This window comes from Musca vetustissima, unplaced genomic scaffold (assembly GCF_032173495.1).
Source record: "Musca vetustissima isolate MV318-11 ecotype Yass unplaced genomic scaffold, APGP_CSIRO_Mvet_v1 utg5570, whole genome shotgun sequence".
Lineage (NCBI taxonomy): Eukaryota > Metazoa > Arthropoda > Insecta > Diptera > Muscidae > Musca > Musca vetustissima.
In genome coordinates, this window is record NW_026882635.1 from 1 (window position 1) to 15,358 (window position 15,358).

General features: G+C 34.6%; 2 protein-coding genes across 2 annotated transcripts; both read left to right on the forward strand.

Annotated features, from left to right (window-relative positions):
- Positions 1–2,197: 2,197 nt before the first annotated feature.
- LOC133329235 (parkin coregulated gene protein-like) lies at positions 2,198–10,605 on the forward strand (the record flags this gene model as incomplete). The annotated part of the gene is made up of 4 exons (XM_061537728.1): positions 2,198–2,212; positions 2,527–2,698; positions 10,221–10,370; positions 10,445–10,605. Coding segments are annotated over 4 exons (498 nt in total), but the record flags the coding sequence as incomplete, so codon positions are not given.
- Positions 10,606–13,508: 2,903 nt separating this feature from the next.
- Positions 13,509–14,279, forward strand: LOC133329231 (small ribosomal subunit protein uS7m-like). Its single transcript, XM_061537725.1, has 2 exons — positions 13,509–13,576; positions 13,644–14,279. Exons 1-2 carry the CDS (start codon positions 13,554–13,556, stop codon positions 14,269–14,271), a joined length of 651 nt encoding a protein of 216 aa, XP_061393709.1. The 5' UTR covers positions 13,509–13,553; the 3' UTR covers positions 14,272–14,279.
- The last annotated feature ends 1,079 nt before the right edge of the window (positions 14,280–15,358 follow it).

Below are 15,358 nucleotides of genomic sequence, written 5' to 3' on the forward strand. Positions count from 1 at the left end.
GTTAATATCTCAAACAAAAAAGAAAGAAAAAACAAAACACCAGTGTCCACCGATATTTACCCTTGCTGGGTATTTAACCGGGGTCCACGGATAATTACGAGGTAAATAATCGTGCTCGCTTAATTACCTTCCAAGGATAATTACTCAAAAATCTTGAAATTTTCACTGAGGTAATTAAGCGGGGTTTACTGTATTACCCTCTCACTAGAATACTCACAAAGATCTTTCTTCTCGCTGTCCATCACCCTCAAAGTTCATTACCATTCAATGCTTCAATCTATGACACACTTTTCATTAATCTCAAAGTTCATTACCCGCAATGTTCATCAATATTTAAATTTATGGCCTATTTTCCAATTACATCGTCTAATATTTATTGACTAAAACCGTTTTTGTTGACTAAAATTGTTTTTAATAGCTTTTTTAGCTATAAATGTGAGCTAAAAGAGCCTATTAGATGCTACTGGAATTGCTTTTGAACGGACTTGATGAGATCGCTGTGTGTTATATATCGTTAGCTAAAATGCAAAAAGGCGTAACTAAGAAAAAATGGAAAATTGAAATAGACTTTGTAAACATGTAGTTTATTGACATTCACAATATTCATTCAAAAAATCAATTTTCAATTTTTTTTGTTTGTTACGCCTTTTTGCATTTTAGCTAACGATATATAGGATCCCATATGAGCGAAGAGTATTCCACTGTAGGGCTAATGAGCGTTGTGCATAACTTTTTTGGACGTACGGATCCGTGAACTTCTTACTCCAACGTTTAACAAACCGAAGCATTGACTGGCTTTGTTTATTGTTGCTGATATGTGTGAATTAAAATTCTGTGTACAATCCAATAGAACTCCTAGATCCACAAACGTATTAACACTTAATTTAACACTTTCTTGTAAATCTCGTGGGTTTGCATTTCTAGTAATTTATTTCTATTGGTAGACGAATTCAAATCATGGTGTAACAATTCATTATTTGAGATGTCGGAAAAACTGAGGAATAATTTCACATCGTCGGCATTCATCAGGATATTAGAAAATTTATTGTTTGAGGTAATTTATGAATGAAAAAATAGAAGAGTTTTAATCGTAACATCCTTGTAAACAGTATCGGTTTGCATTCTTCGAAGAAATCTCCGATTTACTATGGTAGAAGAAAGTTCGTTTCTGTGAAACATTTTTTTCTGAAATCCATGCTGAGATGTAAGAGAACTCTCTGCCAAAATAAATATTTGTATGACCTTCACAAATGTAATTTGTTTGGTAACAGTGATATCATCTACACCATCTAACGACTATCCTTGACATAAAAATATTGTTTATTTGTTGATATAAAAGTTTCAAACGTTTTATTATCCAAACAGGAAACAGCATCGAGTGTCATAGACTTCACACTAGCACCTTTGCCAAAAATATATAAACCAACACATGGTACAATTATAAAAGGTAACAGCAAATCCCAGCTGATTTGATTCCAACGTAATACTAGTGTCAATATGAATTTGACAAATTATGTTTTTAAAAATCACCCAACAGGAAAATTGGGAACGCATACAATTTGAAATTGTTCTTTATTAATGTGCTCCCGTATTCAATTTACTCAATCTGCCTGCTGGGAAAGTTTGAGGAAGCAAATCTTTCTTGAAAGAATAACTCGCTATTCCCAGCATTGTCATATGTGTTACACATATATATGGCAATGGCTCAATTAAAGGAAAGATGTGGAAGCGATAGAAATATAAATTTGATAGATTTTCATTCATGTTTTTCAATTTTTATTTTGAGGATTCGAAAATATTCCATTTCCAAAATAAAAATAATTTGATGATAATTTGTTTGTTTGTTTACATTTTTCTGTCAAATGAGTTGACACTAGTAGAACTTACAACAACAAATTTCCTTGTGGTTGTTGTATCGTTTTTTGTACAACAACACTTGCTGTTACCTTTTATTATTATACCATGAAACCAACACAACAATTGAACACGAAACAAATGTTTGGATTTGCAAATTGATTTTCAACATTTGCCAAGAATTCTCATGTCTTGATTGATTTGTGATTTACTAAAGAGAATTAATAAAAATATATACATATAATAAACATACACACTTCTACTAGGCTATTTAGCATTTGGCATGCACAGATAAAAGGACATATTATTCAAATAAAAACTATCACCAAAATAAAAATGATGTGTATTCTTGTACCAGGTGATGAATATAGCAGCTGTACCGACAACGATTGTACAAGTGTTTTTTATAATAAACGTTACCTGTCAAATATATTGATTTTATTTATTAGATTTGAATTTATATTATTTTAGGTGGTAATAGAAGGTAGGATATCTTGAAGAGATTAAACAAATTGCAACTCTGTATGTATTAGCTCCTTCCGTCAAACATAAAGTAATAAACGCAGCATGTTGTTGCATACACAAAATATGTATTTTGATTTGATTTGGTTACTTTGCCCTAACTTGTAATAATTATACCATGACTGAATGACTTGTATTTTCCTTCTTCAGGTTGATATTGACAAATTGGACTACAGCCTTTATTTGCCATTGTTTTTCGACGGTCTCTGTGAAACTGAACATCCGTATAAAACCTATGCTCGCCAAGGAGTATCCGACCTCTTATTAGCTGGTGGAGATAAAATAGCACCCGTAATACCACAATTGATTTTACCCTTAAAAAGTGAGTATAAATCCATAATTATATTATTGTTAACCGCCAGAAGGCTTTTGTCAGGAATCGTCAAATTCTTGGAATTCGCCATTTGATTACAAAATGCATAATATGATTTAGAAAAAAGTTCACAGTTATTCAGAAGACTAGTGATTAAAATTCAGATGATGCATCTTCGAAATCCTTACTGAATAAGCTTGTAAACTTTCGGTATCACAACAGTTCGCTCCATCCATATCGTATACGTCACGATAATCCTGTTCATCCAGACGTATACGCTATGGAATGGAGATTTTATTAAATCATATTTTCAACTCGATTTTGAAAATAAAACCTGACATTCCATTAATTTTTCGCTTTTTTTGTTAAATGTCAGATGAACAGAACAAATTAGTTCCGTTCCAGAACCTAAAAGAATCTACTCATTTTACATGTTTTGCAACTTTTTACTCGAAAACCGTTCCTCAACCCACAAAACTGGTAAAACATTGACTCAAATTTAAGAGAGCACAAAACAAAATGGCGTTCTCTTTGAAAACTTTTTACTCGAGAAATTTGGTCGAGTAAAAATGGTAAACAGAAATGCCTACTTCTGATTGGCTGTTATGTTGATTTTGAAGTATCGCCATATAATTTTGGCATATTTACTAGATTTGCGTTCCCGAACAGAGCAATTTTGAAATGTTTTCCCTTTTACTAGATTTACTATTAAAAAAAGTACTGGAACAGACCAATTATTGCATTTGTTTTTGTTTACTCTGACATAAGGTAGAGCATCTTTTGTCAAAAAAGCGAAACTACACATAAACTTGGCTAAAGATACCCTACCTTGTATAATTGTAACATGGAAAGTCGCATAAAGTATATTCAGGTTTTTACTTTTTATCAACCAGTTTCAGTTTTAATGAAATAATTTGTAAAATTTATAAATTTATTCATGGCATAATTATGGAAGGCTGTCTCTTTTAAGGAATAAAATGAAAAATAAATTCCATAAAATTTTATATATTTGTCGATTGGCATATTTTAAATAAATTAAACAAAATATATTTTCTGAAGCTGAACGTTGCTCTCAAGATTTAACCATTGCTGTTATAACTTCAAAATATTCATAAATATAAATTATTTAACAATTTTTGCCACTGAACACATGAAATGCGTACATTTTGAAGCAAGTTATTTTCATTTAAAATTTGAAAGCTGAGTACTGTCAAAAGCAAATTTATGAATAAAATTGGAAACATATGACTGCATGAGACTACCTTGTATAATTATGCCATGAAATTTATTCATGTTGTTAAAATTTATTTATTTTCAATTGTTAGGGATAGGACAAATTTCTTGGTTATTCAGAGAGTGATTTGAATTTAACAATCTACAAAAATCAGTTTTCGCTCAGAAAATTGTGTATACTATTTATTAGATCTAGCCAACTTTATGGGAATTTATTTGGCATATATGCAATGGAATTGTCAATTTAAAACCACTGGGTTAACGAAATCCGGTACAAAGAAAAAGTACTATAATCATTTCATAATTAGGATCGAACAAAGAATGAGAGTTCACATGGCGTAAGAATTATGTATATACAAACAAATATAGGGTCTGTTCCTACTTGGAAGTTCTGGAACACACATATAATTCGACATATGGTCTGTTCCCGTACTGCAAGAATCTACTACTTTTTACTACGATAACAAATTTTCCTTTATGATATCGAAGAAAATAGTAAAATCTAGTAGATTCTTGCAGTACGGGAACAGATCAATAATATAATTCAACTGCAAAGACAGACGGACATGAATAAATTAACACACAAGAATAAATTATATATTTTCGGTGAATATTTCGAGGTGGTATAAAACTGTATGTGTGTAAAATCATTTGTCTCTATAGACAATCCGATCCATTACTTCATATATATATTGTTACGAATATAACTTTAGATTTAAGTTAATTTAGATGAATTCCGTTAATTTAAGAATTTGAATTGTAACGTAAATTTCTACTACGCAGTTTATTTGAATAACTTCACAACAACAACCACTGTATAGATTTTTCTACATCCTTCCATTTCCTCTTTCATTTTCTATTTTGTTATTGTCGTACAATTCTTGTTAAACGTCATTCCTCTTTCTTTGTTATTCCCTCGCCTGTATATGTGTTGTTGTTATTCCTCTTTCTTTGTTATTCCCTCGCCTGTATATGTGTTGTTATTGTAAGTTTGTTTACTCAAGTTTGTTGTTGTTATTGTTCACTCAGTAAGTTTGTTACTCAATGTGTTTGTTGCATTGGTAGATTGTTCGTGATCTAGGTGTTACCAGATCGTCTAGAAACTTCTGTAGCGACAGGCAGGGCTCATATAAATAGAGGGAATGGAAAGGCAGTGAGTCAGTTGTGAATCAGATCGCGAATTGAAACCGTCGTGTAAAGTAAAGTGCAAAGTAAAGTTGTGTGAATAAAGTCATTGTAATAATCGTAATCTGAACGAACCCGCGTTTTATTTGGTACGAACTGTATCGGGAAATAAAACAACGTCTACACGGGAATAAGTGAAGTCCAAGAACGTAACAATTGGTGTCGGAAGTGAGATTACGATAGTACTACGATGAAGTTTAAGGATCTACGAGTGGAAGACTTGAAGAAGGAGCTGAATAAATTGGAATTGTCCTCTACTGGCAACAAGGCTGAACTCCAAAAACGTCTGTTGGATGAGTTCGAGCGCCGTGGTATGAATATCGATACATATGAGTTTGACAGTAAGGATGAAGTGGATTTATCGGAAATGGGCGAATCCAACGGTGGGGAAGTCTCGTCAGTAGCTGCCAGGGGTGACGATTTCAGAGAAATGCTGGCTAAAATGTTCGAAGAGAATTCCAGAAACACGAGACGAATGTTCGAAGAGAATTCCAGAAAGTTAGATGAACTCAAGGCGGAGAATTGTAGAATGTTTGACGAGAAACTCGAGAAAATTACAGAAGTTATTGGAAGGAGAGTGGAAACCGTGGAGGTCCAAATTAAAGAGTTGGATAAGAAAGTGCAGTCGGTCGACGAGAAGATTCTGTCTGTGGATGAAAAATTTCTGGCCCACGACCACAGGTTTACGAATCTGGAGAAGAAAATGTCGGAACTGGAAATCAAAGGTGGTCCGGTCCGAGTTCCTGATAACACGCTAAAAATCAAACCTCCTGTATTCGACGGCTCTACGTCATTCAATGTTTTCAAGTTACAGTTCGAGACAGTGGCTTCTAGAAATTCGTGGAACGACAGCGACAAAGCGGTTGCACTACTTCTGGCATTGAAGGGCAGTGCTGCTGATGTTATACAGAGTATTCCTGTCGCTTCTAGAAGCAACTATGAAGATGTTATTGCTGCACTGGAACGTAAGTACGGTGGCGAACATAAACAAAACATCTACCTTATGGAATTAAGGGGAAGAGTACAGAGGGCAAACGAGACGTTACAAGACTTCGCAGCTGAGGTGGAACGTTTGGTGCTAATGGCGTATCCAGGAGAGAATCACCCATTGCTGGACCGTATGAAAATCGAAACCTTTGTGAATGGCATACGTGACCCTGAGATTAAATGTGCAACATATGCGTCACCAAAAGCGTCGTTTGCCGAAACTGTGTCGTTTGCCCTTGCCCAAGAGACGGCAAGAATGATTGTTAAGCCCCAGACCCACAAGATTAGCCAACTGGAGACCGAATGTTGCGAACACAAATATCTCGTTAGCTTGATCAAGGACGCCATGAGGCGGGTAATAGAAGAAACAAAGTTAGTAGGGATGACTAAGTCCAGGGTTAGATGCTACAACTGCGATAAAGCAGGTCATATTGCGCGCGAATGCAGAGCTAAGCGCAAACGATCCAGGTCATCGTCACCACCTCCAACGAAAGATGGTAGAAGAATGGCTCAACAGTCCACCAATGAGTCACCGTTAAACAGAATCGAGCACAGAGAAGGCGGAAAACACGGTAATGCTGATGCCCTGTCTCGTCGGCCATGCAAGGTGGAATACAGCCACTGCTCAAAGGCTGAGTGCAAAGAGAATATCGTGGATGTTCGACGATTGCAGTTTGAGTCGGGAGAAGATTGGTCGACGGAACAACGAAGAGATCCCATTCTGGGCAAAATAATTTCGGCCATTGAAACGGGCAAGCGACCTAGTCGTAAAGAAATTACCTCCGAAAGCCCTCTTTTAAAATCCTATTGGGCCCAGTGGGACAGTCTACTTATAAAAGATGGCTGCCTATATCGCAAATGGGAAAGTGAGGACGGTAAATCTCACCGGAACTTGATCGTCGTCCCAGACTCCAAAATAAGAGATGTCTTGTCGGAGTTTCACGATGGGCCAAGTGGAGGACATCTTGGCATAGCAAAGACCGCTGAAAAGGTAAAGCAGAGATTCTACTGGGTCGGCTGTCAAAAATCCATTGCCGACTGGATCGCCAATTGTGAAAGGTGCATAAAAGCTAAAGGTCCAACACGGAAGAGTCGAGGCTACATGCAGCAGTATAATTCAGGAGCCCCTTTTGAAAGAATCGCAATGGATGTAGCTGGACCGTTCCCCACAAGCGACTCTGGGAACCGGTATGTCTTAGTGGTCATGGATTACTTCAGTAAATGGCCGGAGGTTTATGCTATCCCAAATCAAGAAGCCAGGACAATTGTGGATGTGTTCAGCAAAAATTGGATTTGTCGCTATGCTGTTCCATCTGAGGTTCATTCCGATCAAGGTAGGAATTTTGAATCAGCAATCTTCAAGGAAATGTGTGACTCCTACGGAATTAAGAAAACCAGAACGACGCCCCTACATCCACAATCAGATGGCATGGTGGAAAGATTCAATCGCACCCTTGAAGAACATCTACGGAAAGTGGTGGACAGTGGCCAACGAGACTGGGATGAGCATATTCCAAAGTTTTTATTGGCTTATAGATCGGCCATTCATGATTCCACATCCCGGACCCCAGCCAAAGTTCTGTTCGGAAATGAATTAAAGCTACCTGGCGATTTGATATTCGGCGCTACCCCAAACGACGATGTGAACCAAGATGAAGACAGCCAAAACTCTTTTAGTAAAGTCCACGATGCAGTCCGACATCGAATAAAAATGGTTAGCAACCGCATGAAGGCAAGGTACGATCGAGCGGCAAATACCGATGGGTTTCAAGAAGGGCAACTGGTACTATTGTTCAACCCACAACGAAAGAAAGGACTATGCCCCAAATTGCAAACGCACTGGGAAGGACCCTACAAGATTGTCACGAAAATAAATGACGTCGTTTATCGCATCCAGAGGAGCGACAGTCCCAGGTCGAAGATGAAAGTTGTACATTTGGAGCGGCTGACCCCCTACGGAACGGGAACTGTGCCTATTCGGGACGAACAGGCTTAAGCGGGGGGCAATGTTACGAATATAACTTTAGATTTAAGTTAATTTAGATGAATTCCGTTAATTTAAGAATTTGAATTGTAACGTAAATTTCTACTACGCAGTTTATTTGAATAACTTCACAACAACAACCACTGTATAGATTTTTCTACATCCTTCCATTTCCTCTTTCATTTTCTATTTTATTATTGTCGTACAATTCTTGTTAAACGTCATTCCTCTTTCTTTATTATTCCCTCGCCTGTATATGTGTTGTTGTTATTCCTCTTTCTTTGTTATTCCCTCGCCTGTATATGTGTTGTTGTTATTGTAAGTTTGTTTACTCAAGTTTGTTGTTGTTATTGTTCACTCAGTAAGTTTGTTACTCAATGTGTTTGTTGCATTGGTAGATTGTTCGTGATCTAGGTGTTACCAGATCGTCTAGAAACTTCTGTAGCGACAGGCAGGGCTCATATAAATAGAGGGAATGGAAAGGCAGTGAGTCAGTTGTGAATCAGATCGCGAATTGAAACCGTCGTGTAAAGTAACGTGCAAAGTAAAGTTGTGTGAATAAAGTCATTGTAATAATCGTAATCTGAACGAACCCGCGTTTTATTTGGTACGAACTGTATCGGGAAATAAAACAACGTCTACACGGGAATAAGTGAAGTCCAAGAACGTAACAATATATATATATATATCGACCTCCATTAAAAGGAAACACAACCCTATACCAATATCGACACTCCTCAATACTTACCAGTACCCTTGGACATTCTCACGGTAATTTCATTCATGTTTGAGTCTTTAATATTTAACTGTAATTCTTCCGAGAGAATAATATTTATTTACTGAGTCGGACTCCAATTAGTATGAGCTTTTGCGAAAGGCATCTGACTTTCTGATTCTTGTCAGAAATTTAAGAACTTTCCTGATATTTTCCGGGCATGTAGGCCTACTACCATAGCTTGTCCACGCTCCCTTCTTCAGGTTACATTCAACAATAACCGTCTCACAAATTCCGATGAACTCTTAAATTTGTTGATAAGTACGAACTGATGTTCTTTTGGAGCCTTCCACCGTACTGAACCAACTTATAATTCCAGAAATCACTAATTTAAGCATGAAATATTTTTCCGAAATCATTTTCTGTGATAATATTTTCACAATCACTGGTAATTAGTAATTAAACGGAGTAATGTATTTGTTTCTAATCATTTTTATATTTTTTGGCAGTAGTCAAAATTGAAAAACAGATACATGCTATTGTAATAAAATCCATTTAAAAATGATCAGTAAGAATCGAAACAGGTGTAGAAACCAAAACATAGTACTTATAACGGTAAAAATAACTAAAATTGTAGAGCTCATCTGTTTAGTTTTGTCCAAGCAAAAATTGAGACAATTCCCTTATCCATAAATTATTTTTTATTTCATAATTAATTTTGCATTAATGCTTTTGTTTTTTTTTTTAAGTGGATAAAGTACCCAATTTAAAACTGAAAAAAACCAAAACGATATCTTTATTTTTGTTTCTTTCGTTTTGGCCGCTAATGTGTATTCAATGTAAACGAACGCCCGTTACCGCAATATGTTATCAAAATCATATGTTTTCGAAACTTAAGCTTTGCACAAATTGTTAAGCATTACTGCATCATTTAATACTCTGCATATATTACAAACCCTGCATACAATACAAACACCACATTCTGCAGTGGTGGAATGCAATTAAACTTAAAGTAACACCCCTTTGGAAATGGAAACAATATCATTTGAAAGCTGATTACTTGAAACTCTGCATGAAACAGAGCAAGTATATGAATCCTATTTTAAACATGAAATTGGAAAACAAACAATTGGAATTCATTTTCAAGATATTTTCCTAATTAAATAAAATTATAAGAATGAAAAAAATTAGCGTTTTATATAATTATATGAATAAATAATATCCTATTACAGAAACTCATTTTATTGTTCCATTAAAAATAAAAAAAATGTTTAATTCATTTCATTAGACATCACGTTGTTTTGCGTCTATAATATGAATTATCATACTCAATTTCTTACTAAATGTTTTGCATAATTTAATTTTATATGATATTAATTTTAATTAATATAATAAAATTTTATTTTCTTCTATCAATTTAATTTTAGATGCCCTAAGTACGAAAAATTTGGAAGTCATGTGTACAACATTGAAGATCATACAACAATTGGTATTATCATCAGATCAAGTTGGTCCAGCACTTGTGCCATTTTATCGGCAATTGTTGCCAATGTTTAACGCCTACAAAGTTAAAAACTGTAAGTAGTTTTCGATTTAATAACCACGTTTTAAATTTAATATATCAAATCAATAATTTTTCTTTATCTAACAGTAAATTGTGGTGATGAAATCGACTATGCCCAAAAGAATAACATGAATCTGGGAGATTTGATTGACGAAACATTACAGGTTCTTGAGCTTCATGGTGGTGAAGATGCTTTTATTAATATTAAATATATGGTTCCAACATATGAATCGTGTTATTTGAATTGAATTTGTTACAGTTTTATTTACTTATTTTTTAAATAAAGTTTAAAAAAACGTAAACCAATTTTATTTCCTTCCACAAATTGTTTCTGTGTTTATTTAGACATTAAATGTGTTTTAATAAAATGAGATGTTTACACCCATGGTACAATAATACAAGGTAGGACAGCTTAAGGTGAATAACAAAAAAGCAACTATATGAAAGGTTATAATTTATTCCCAAAATCCTGTAGGGAATACCATGAAATGTTTGTTTCATCAACCAAAAAGTATTTACTTCCTGTCGGACGCGATAAAAAATCATTTTCATTTCAATTAATTTTGAATATTTTTAAATTTTTATTTGAATTTATTTATTTGACATGGTATTCAAAATGATACACACACATACACAAATATGTATTTTGATTTAATAGAACAAGCCACCTTGAGAATCGTAATGAGCAATTTCGATAGCTTTTGACCATAGCCATATTTTCCGGTCTAAAATTTTACAAAACACAAACATGATGGCCGTTTACTTAATGACATTAGAGATTTTTACCGGGTTTACTATTTTATGAGAATTTTTTGACAATATAAATCCACTGGGTTAACGAAATCCGGTACAATGTAAACGTACTATAACCCCATATTGGTGGTTTGGAGTTTTGTTCTCATATTTACTTTCAAATATTATTCTTGATACGGGAGAATTGCTATTATTAATTTTTTACCGCTTAGGAACCTATTACACCATGGTACAATTATAAAAGGTAACAGCAAGTCTCAGCTGATTTGATTCCAACGTAATACTAGTGCCAATATGAATTTGACAAATTATGTTTTTAAAAAATCACTCAACAGGAAAATTGGGAACGCATACAATTTGTAATTGTTCTTTATTAAATGTGCTCCCGTATTCAAATTACTCAATCTGCCTGCTGGGAAAGTTTGAGGAAGCAAATCTTTCTTCAAGGAACAACTCGCTATTCCCTGCATTTTCATATGTGTTACACATATATATCGCAATGGCTCAATTATAGGAAAGATGTGGAAGGGATAGAAATATAAATTTGATAGATTTTCATTAATGTTTTTCAATTTTTATTTTGAGGATTCGAAAATATTTCATATTCAAAATAAATATAATTTGTTTGTTTAAATTTTTCTGTCAAATTCTTGAACATTGTCAACGTCATTCAATTTTGAGCCCATGTCAATATGCTTTTCGGAAAAATCACAACACTACTTCGGCTTTACTTGCTATTACCGATTCAATAAGACAGCAAATTGATAACCGTTCCAGTTGCATTGTTGTTTCATTAGATGTTACTAAAGCATTTGACCGCATAAGTCATGCCATTTTATTGGAAAAATTGAGGGTTAATTTCAAATTTTCTAAAACTGCATGTAGACTACTTCAATCATTTCTGTCTGATCGGACACAGTATGTTTCCGTTGACGGAATAAATTCTACAATCGGCCATGTCACTTCTGGTGTACCACAAGGATCTATTTTAGGTCCTATTCTCTTTCTTTCATACATTAATGATGTTATTTCTGAAATGGAAAGTTCCTTATGTAAACCTTATGTATTTGCAGATGATATTTTTCTATTGTTCAAGTCATTTTCGTCGGATAAATGTGTTAATTCACATCTTGCTTACATTTCCAATTTACTACTACGCAGCAAGCTTGAAATAAATACTGCAAAGACCAAGGCTATGCTTTTTCACCCAAGAAGCCATATTATTTTAAATCCCAATATCTCAGTAAATGGTCTTACTATTGAAATTGTCGATTCTTTAAAGTGCCTTGGCGTTATAATAGATTCAAATCTTAATTTTACAGAACACATAAATAATATTTCAATGAAAACATGCTTTATCCTGAGAAGACTATATAGTCTAAAAGCCTTCACACCTAAAAATGTAAGGATACATCTGGCTAACTCATTATTAATGTCTTTACTCAACTATGGCATTGAAGTTTATTCTGGGACATGGTCCTACAACATTGCTAACATTGAAAAGGTAGTGCGGAAAATTGTTAGATATGTTTTTCAGCTGGGGATACACGATCATGTACGTGTACTTGAATTGACACCACTTTTTCTGGGTTGCAACTGTAGTGAATATATAAATCAACGTACTGCCCTTCACTTTTACAAGATTATAAAAACACAACAGCCATTATCGTTATTGCGTGAATTCTCTTTTATCAATTCTACCCGTAACGTACAAATTGACGTTCCTCTTATACGGACATCAATTTTTGAGCACTCTTTTTTAGTACGCGTGTATAGGATTTGGAACTGTTTACCAAATTCACTTAGAATGTTTTGCTATTCTTACTCTAAATATAAAAAATTGTTAAAATCATATACAAATGGTGAATTGAATTAGATAGTGTTTCGTACTTTTGATTAATCTTCGCTACTGGGATCCTATATATATATATATATATATATTTATATATATGTATGTTATATTATATTTACAATATTCATATGGCTGGGGGGCCATTCTCGTTTATTATTTTTTTATTACATTATTATATTAACTTTATTACAAATAAAATTATTTTTCTGCCATAGTTTTAGCTTTATATTATGTTAATCTCTCAATACATGTATAATTGGCCTTAAATGGCTTTCTTTGTATTGAATGTAAATAAATTGAAAATTGAAATGATGTTTACACTAGTAGAACTTACAACAACAAATTTCCATGTGGTTGTTGTATCGTTTTTTGTACAACACTTGCTGTTACCTTCTATTATTATACCATGCTATTACACCTGTTTTTTCTCGCACCTACAGAAACCTACTTCGGCGATAACAAACTATCGACATTTATTGTGCAAAAACAGTATCGATTATCTGTCATACCTGTTTCAGCAGCATTGGCAGCATTGGCCATCGGCACTAGGGAATGTTATTAAATAACATTTTCCAATAATTTTCAATAAAAATGAATAATTTTGTGAAAATATTGTAAGTATATGTCATGGAAATGTTAAATTCTATGGGTCACCTTCAATGTCTACACTTTTTCTTTTAGTTTACCCCGCATGGTGGTGGCCAGACAGATGTCGGCCTACCCAAAGCATTATGTCGAACCAATTTTCACCAAAGAAGCTCAGCTGGCCGCTAAAGAACAAGATGAATACAATAAATTGTTGCACGTTCCAACGAAAGCCACCAAAAACGATGAATCTTTGTCGGTGTTCTACAATCCATTCGTTCAGAAAATCATCAACTACATGACCTATGGCGGAAACAAGAAATTGGCTCGTGAACTATTCGATCGTAGCATGGAATGTGTTAAACGCACTCAAATCGAAAGAATCAATTTGGGAAAATTGGAAGGTGCCACCGCAGATCCATATGCCCTATTGGTACAAGCCATTGAAAATAGCCGACCCCTGTTGCAGTTGACCGCCATTAAAAGAGGTGGTGTCACCTATCAAGTGCCGGTACCCATAACCGAAAAACGTTCATACTTTTTGGCTATGAAATGGTTACTGGAAGCTGCACGTGAAAAGGAACGAAAAGTACATTTCCCGGAGAAATTTGCTTGGGAAATTCTTGATGCTGCCTACGGTCAGGGTAGAGTGATAAAGAAGAAAAATGATTTACATAGGCAAGCTGAAAGTAATCGGGCATATGCTCATTATAGATGGAGTTAGATGTATGTTTTTTATTTACAATAAATTCGTTAATGTTTTGAAAACAAAATAATACCCAGATTAGTTGTATATTTTAATTAAAGGTTACTAATTGAGCATTTTGTGGCTGGGAGTCGAGCAATTTTAGGATAGACTCGACCCCGAACATTAATTATAATATGGACCTATATTGAAAAAACCAATAATATTTTTACCCTCTTAGAATCCGGAATACCATATTACCCTTATATGGACACGATTTCAAAACGTTCTCCCATAACATCAGAATGCCAAACTAACGTCGGTTAAAAAATGGGACCAAAAAAGCGGTGTGACTGTATATGGAGGTTATGACAAAATATGAATTTATATCGGAAAATGTTTGCAAATATGCTTTTTGGCAATTTAAGAACGAACCGCTAATTGGAATAATCGGATTATACACATTATCCATCCAGGGACCAACAACACGACCAACTTCGTGCCGAAAGCCCAGCTGAAATAGATGCTTTTGTCCTAGTGCACATGCTTAGAACACCTTAACCACTGCAGTATAAATTTCAATCATCTATGGTCTACAATTAAGGGTCTATCTAGTTCCAAAAGAAATAAAAATCACCTTGCCAATTCCTTCAATAATATTCAGCCAAAAATGTGTCATCTTCGCAGAACAGGATCAAGCGAAAAGTTATCCTGAGATGCAAGAATCTTAAACGAGACCTGCAGCCCCTATCATTTACATTCAGCTAGATAGAGACAATTATCTTCAAATCCAAAGCCCTTGGCACAGACGACATTTCCATGTTCAAGTTAAACAGTTGGTAATTCCTGATATTTGAAAAGTTGTCAGGATTATTCCATTCCAAAACCAAATTAATTTGCCACTAATGGGGAATCCTTCCTCCCGATTTCTGTTCCATCACCAGTAGCCAAGTTTTTAGATTCAAGAAATTATTTCCAAGATTACGAATGGTCTCAATCAGCGACGACCACATGAACTGATCATTGTAGCTGCCTTAGATCTGTCCAAGCCGTTCGATAAGGTCAATCATTCCGAACTGATATCCGATATCACAAATTCCACCTCCAAATATTGGATTAATATTGG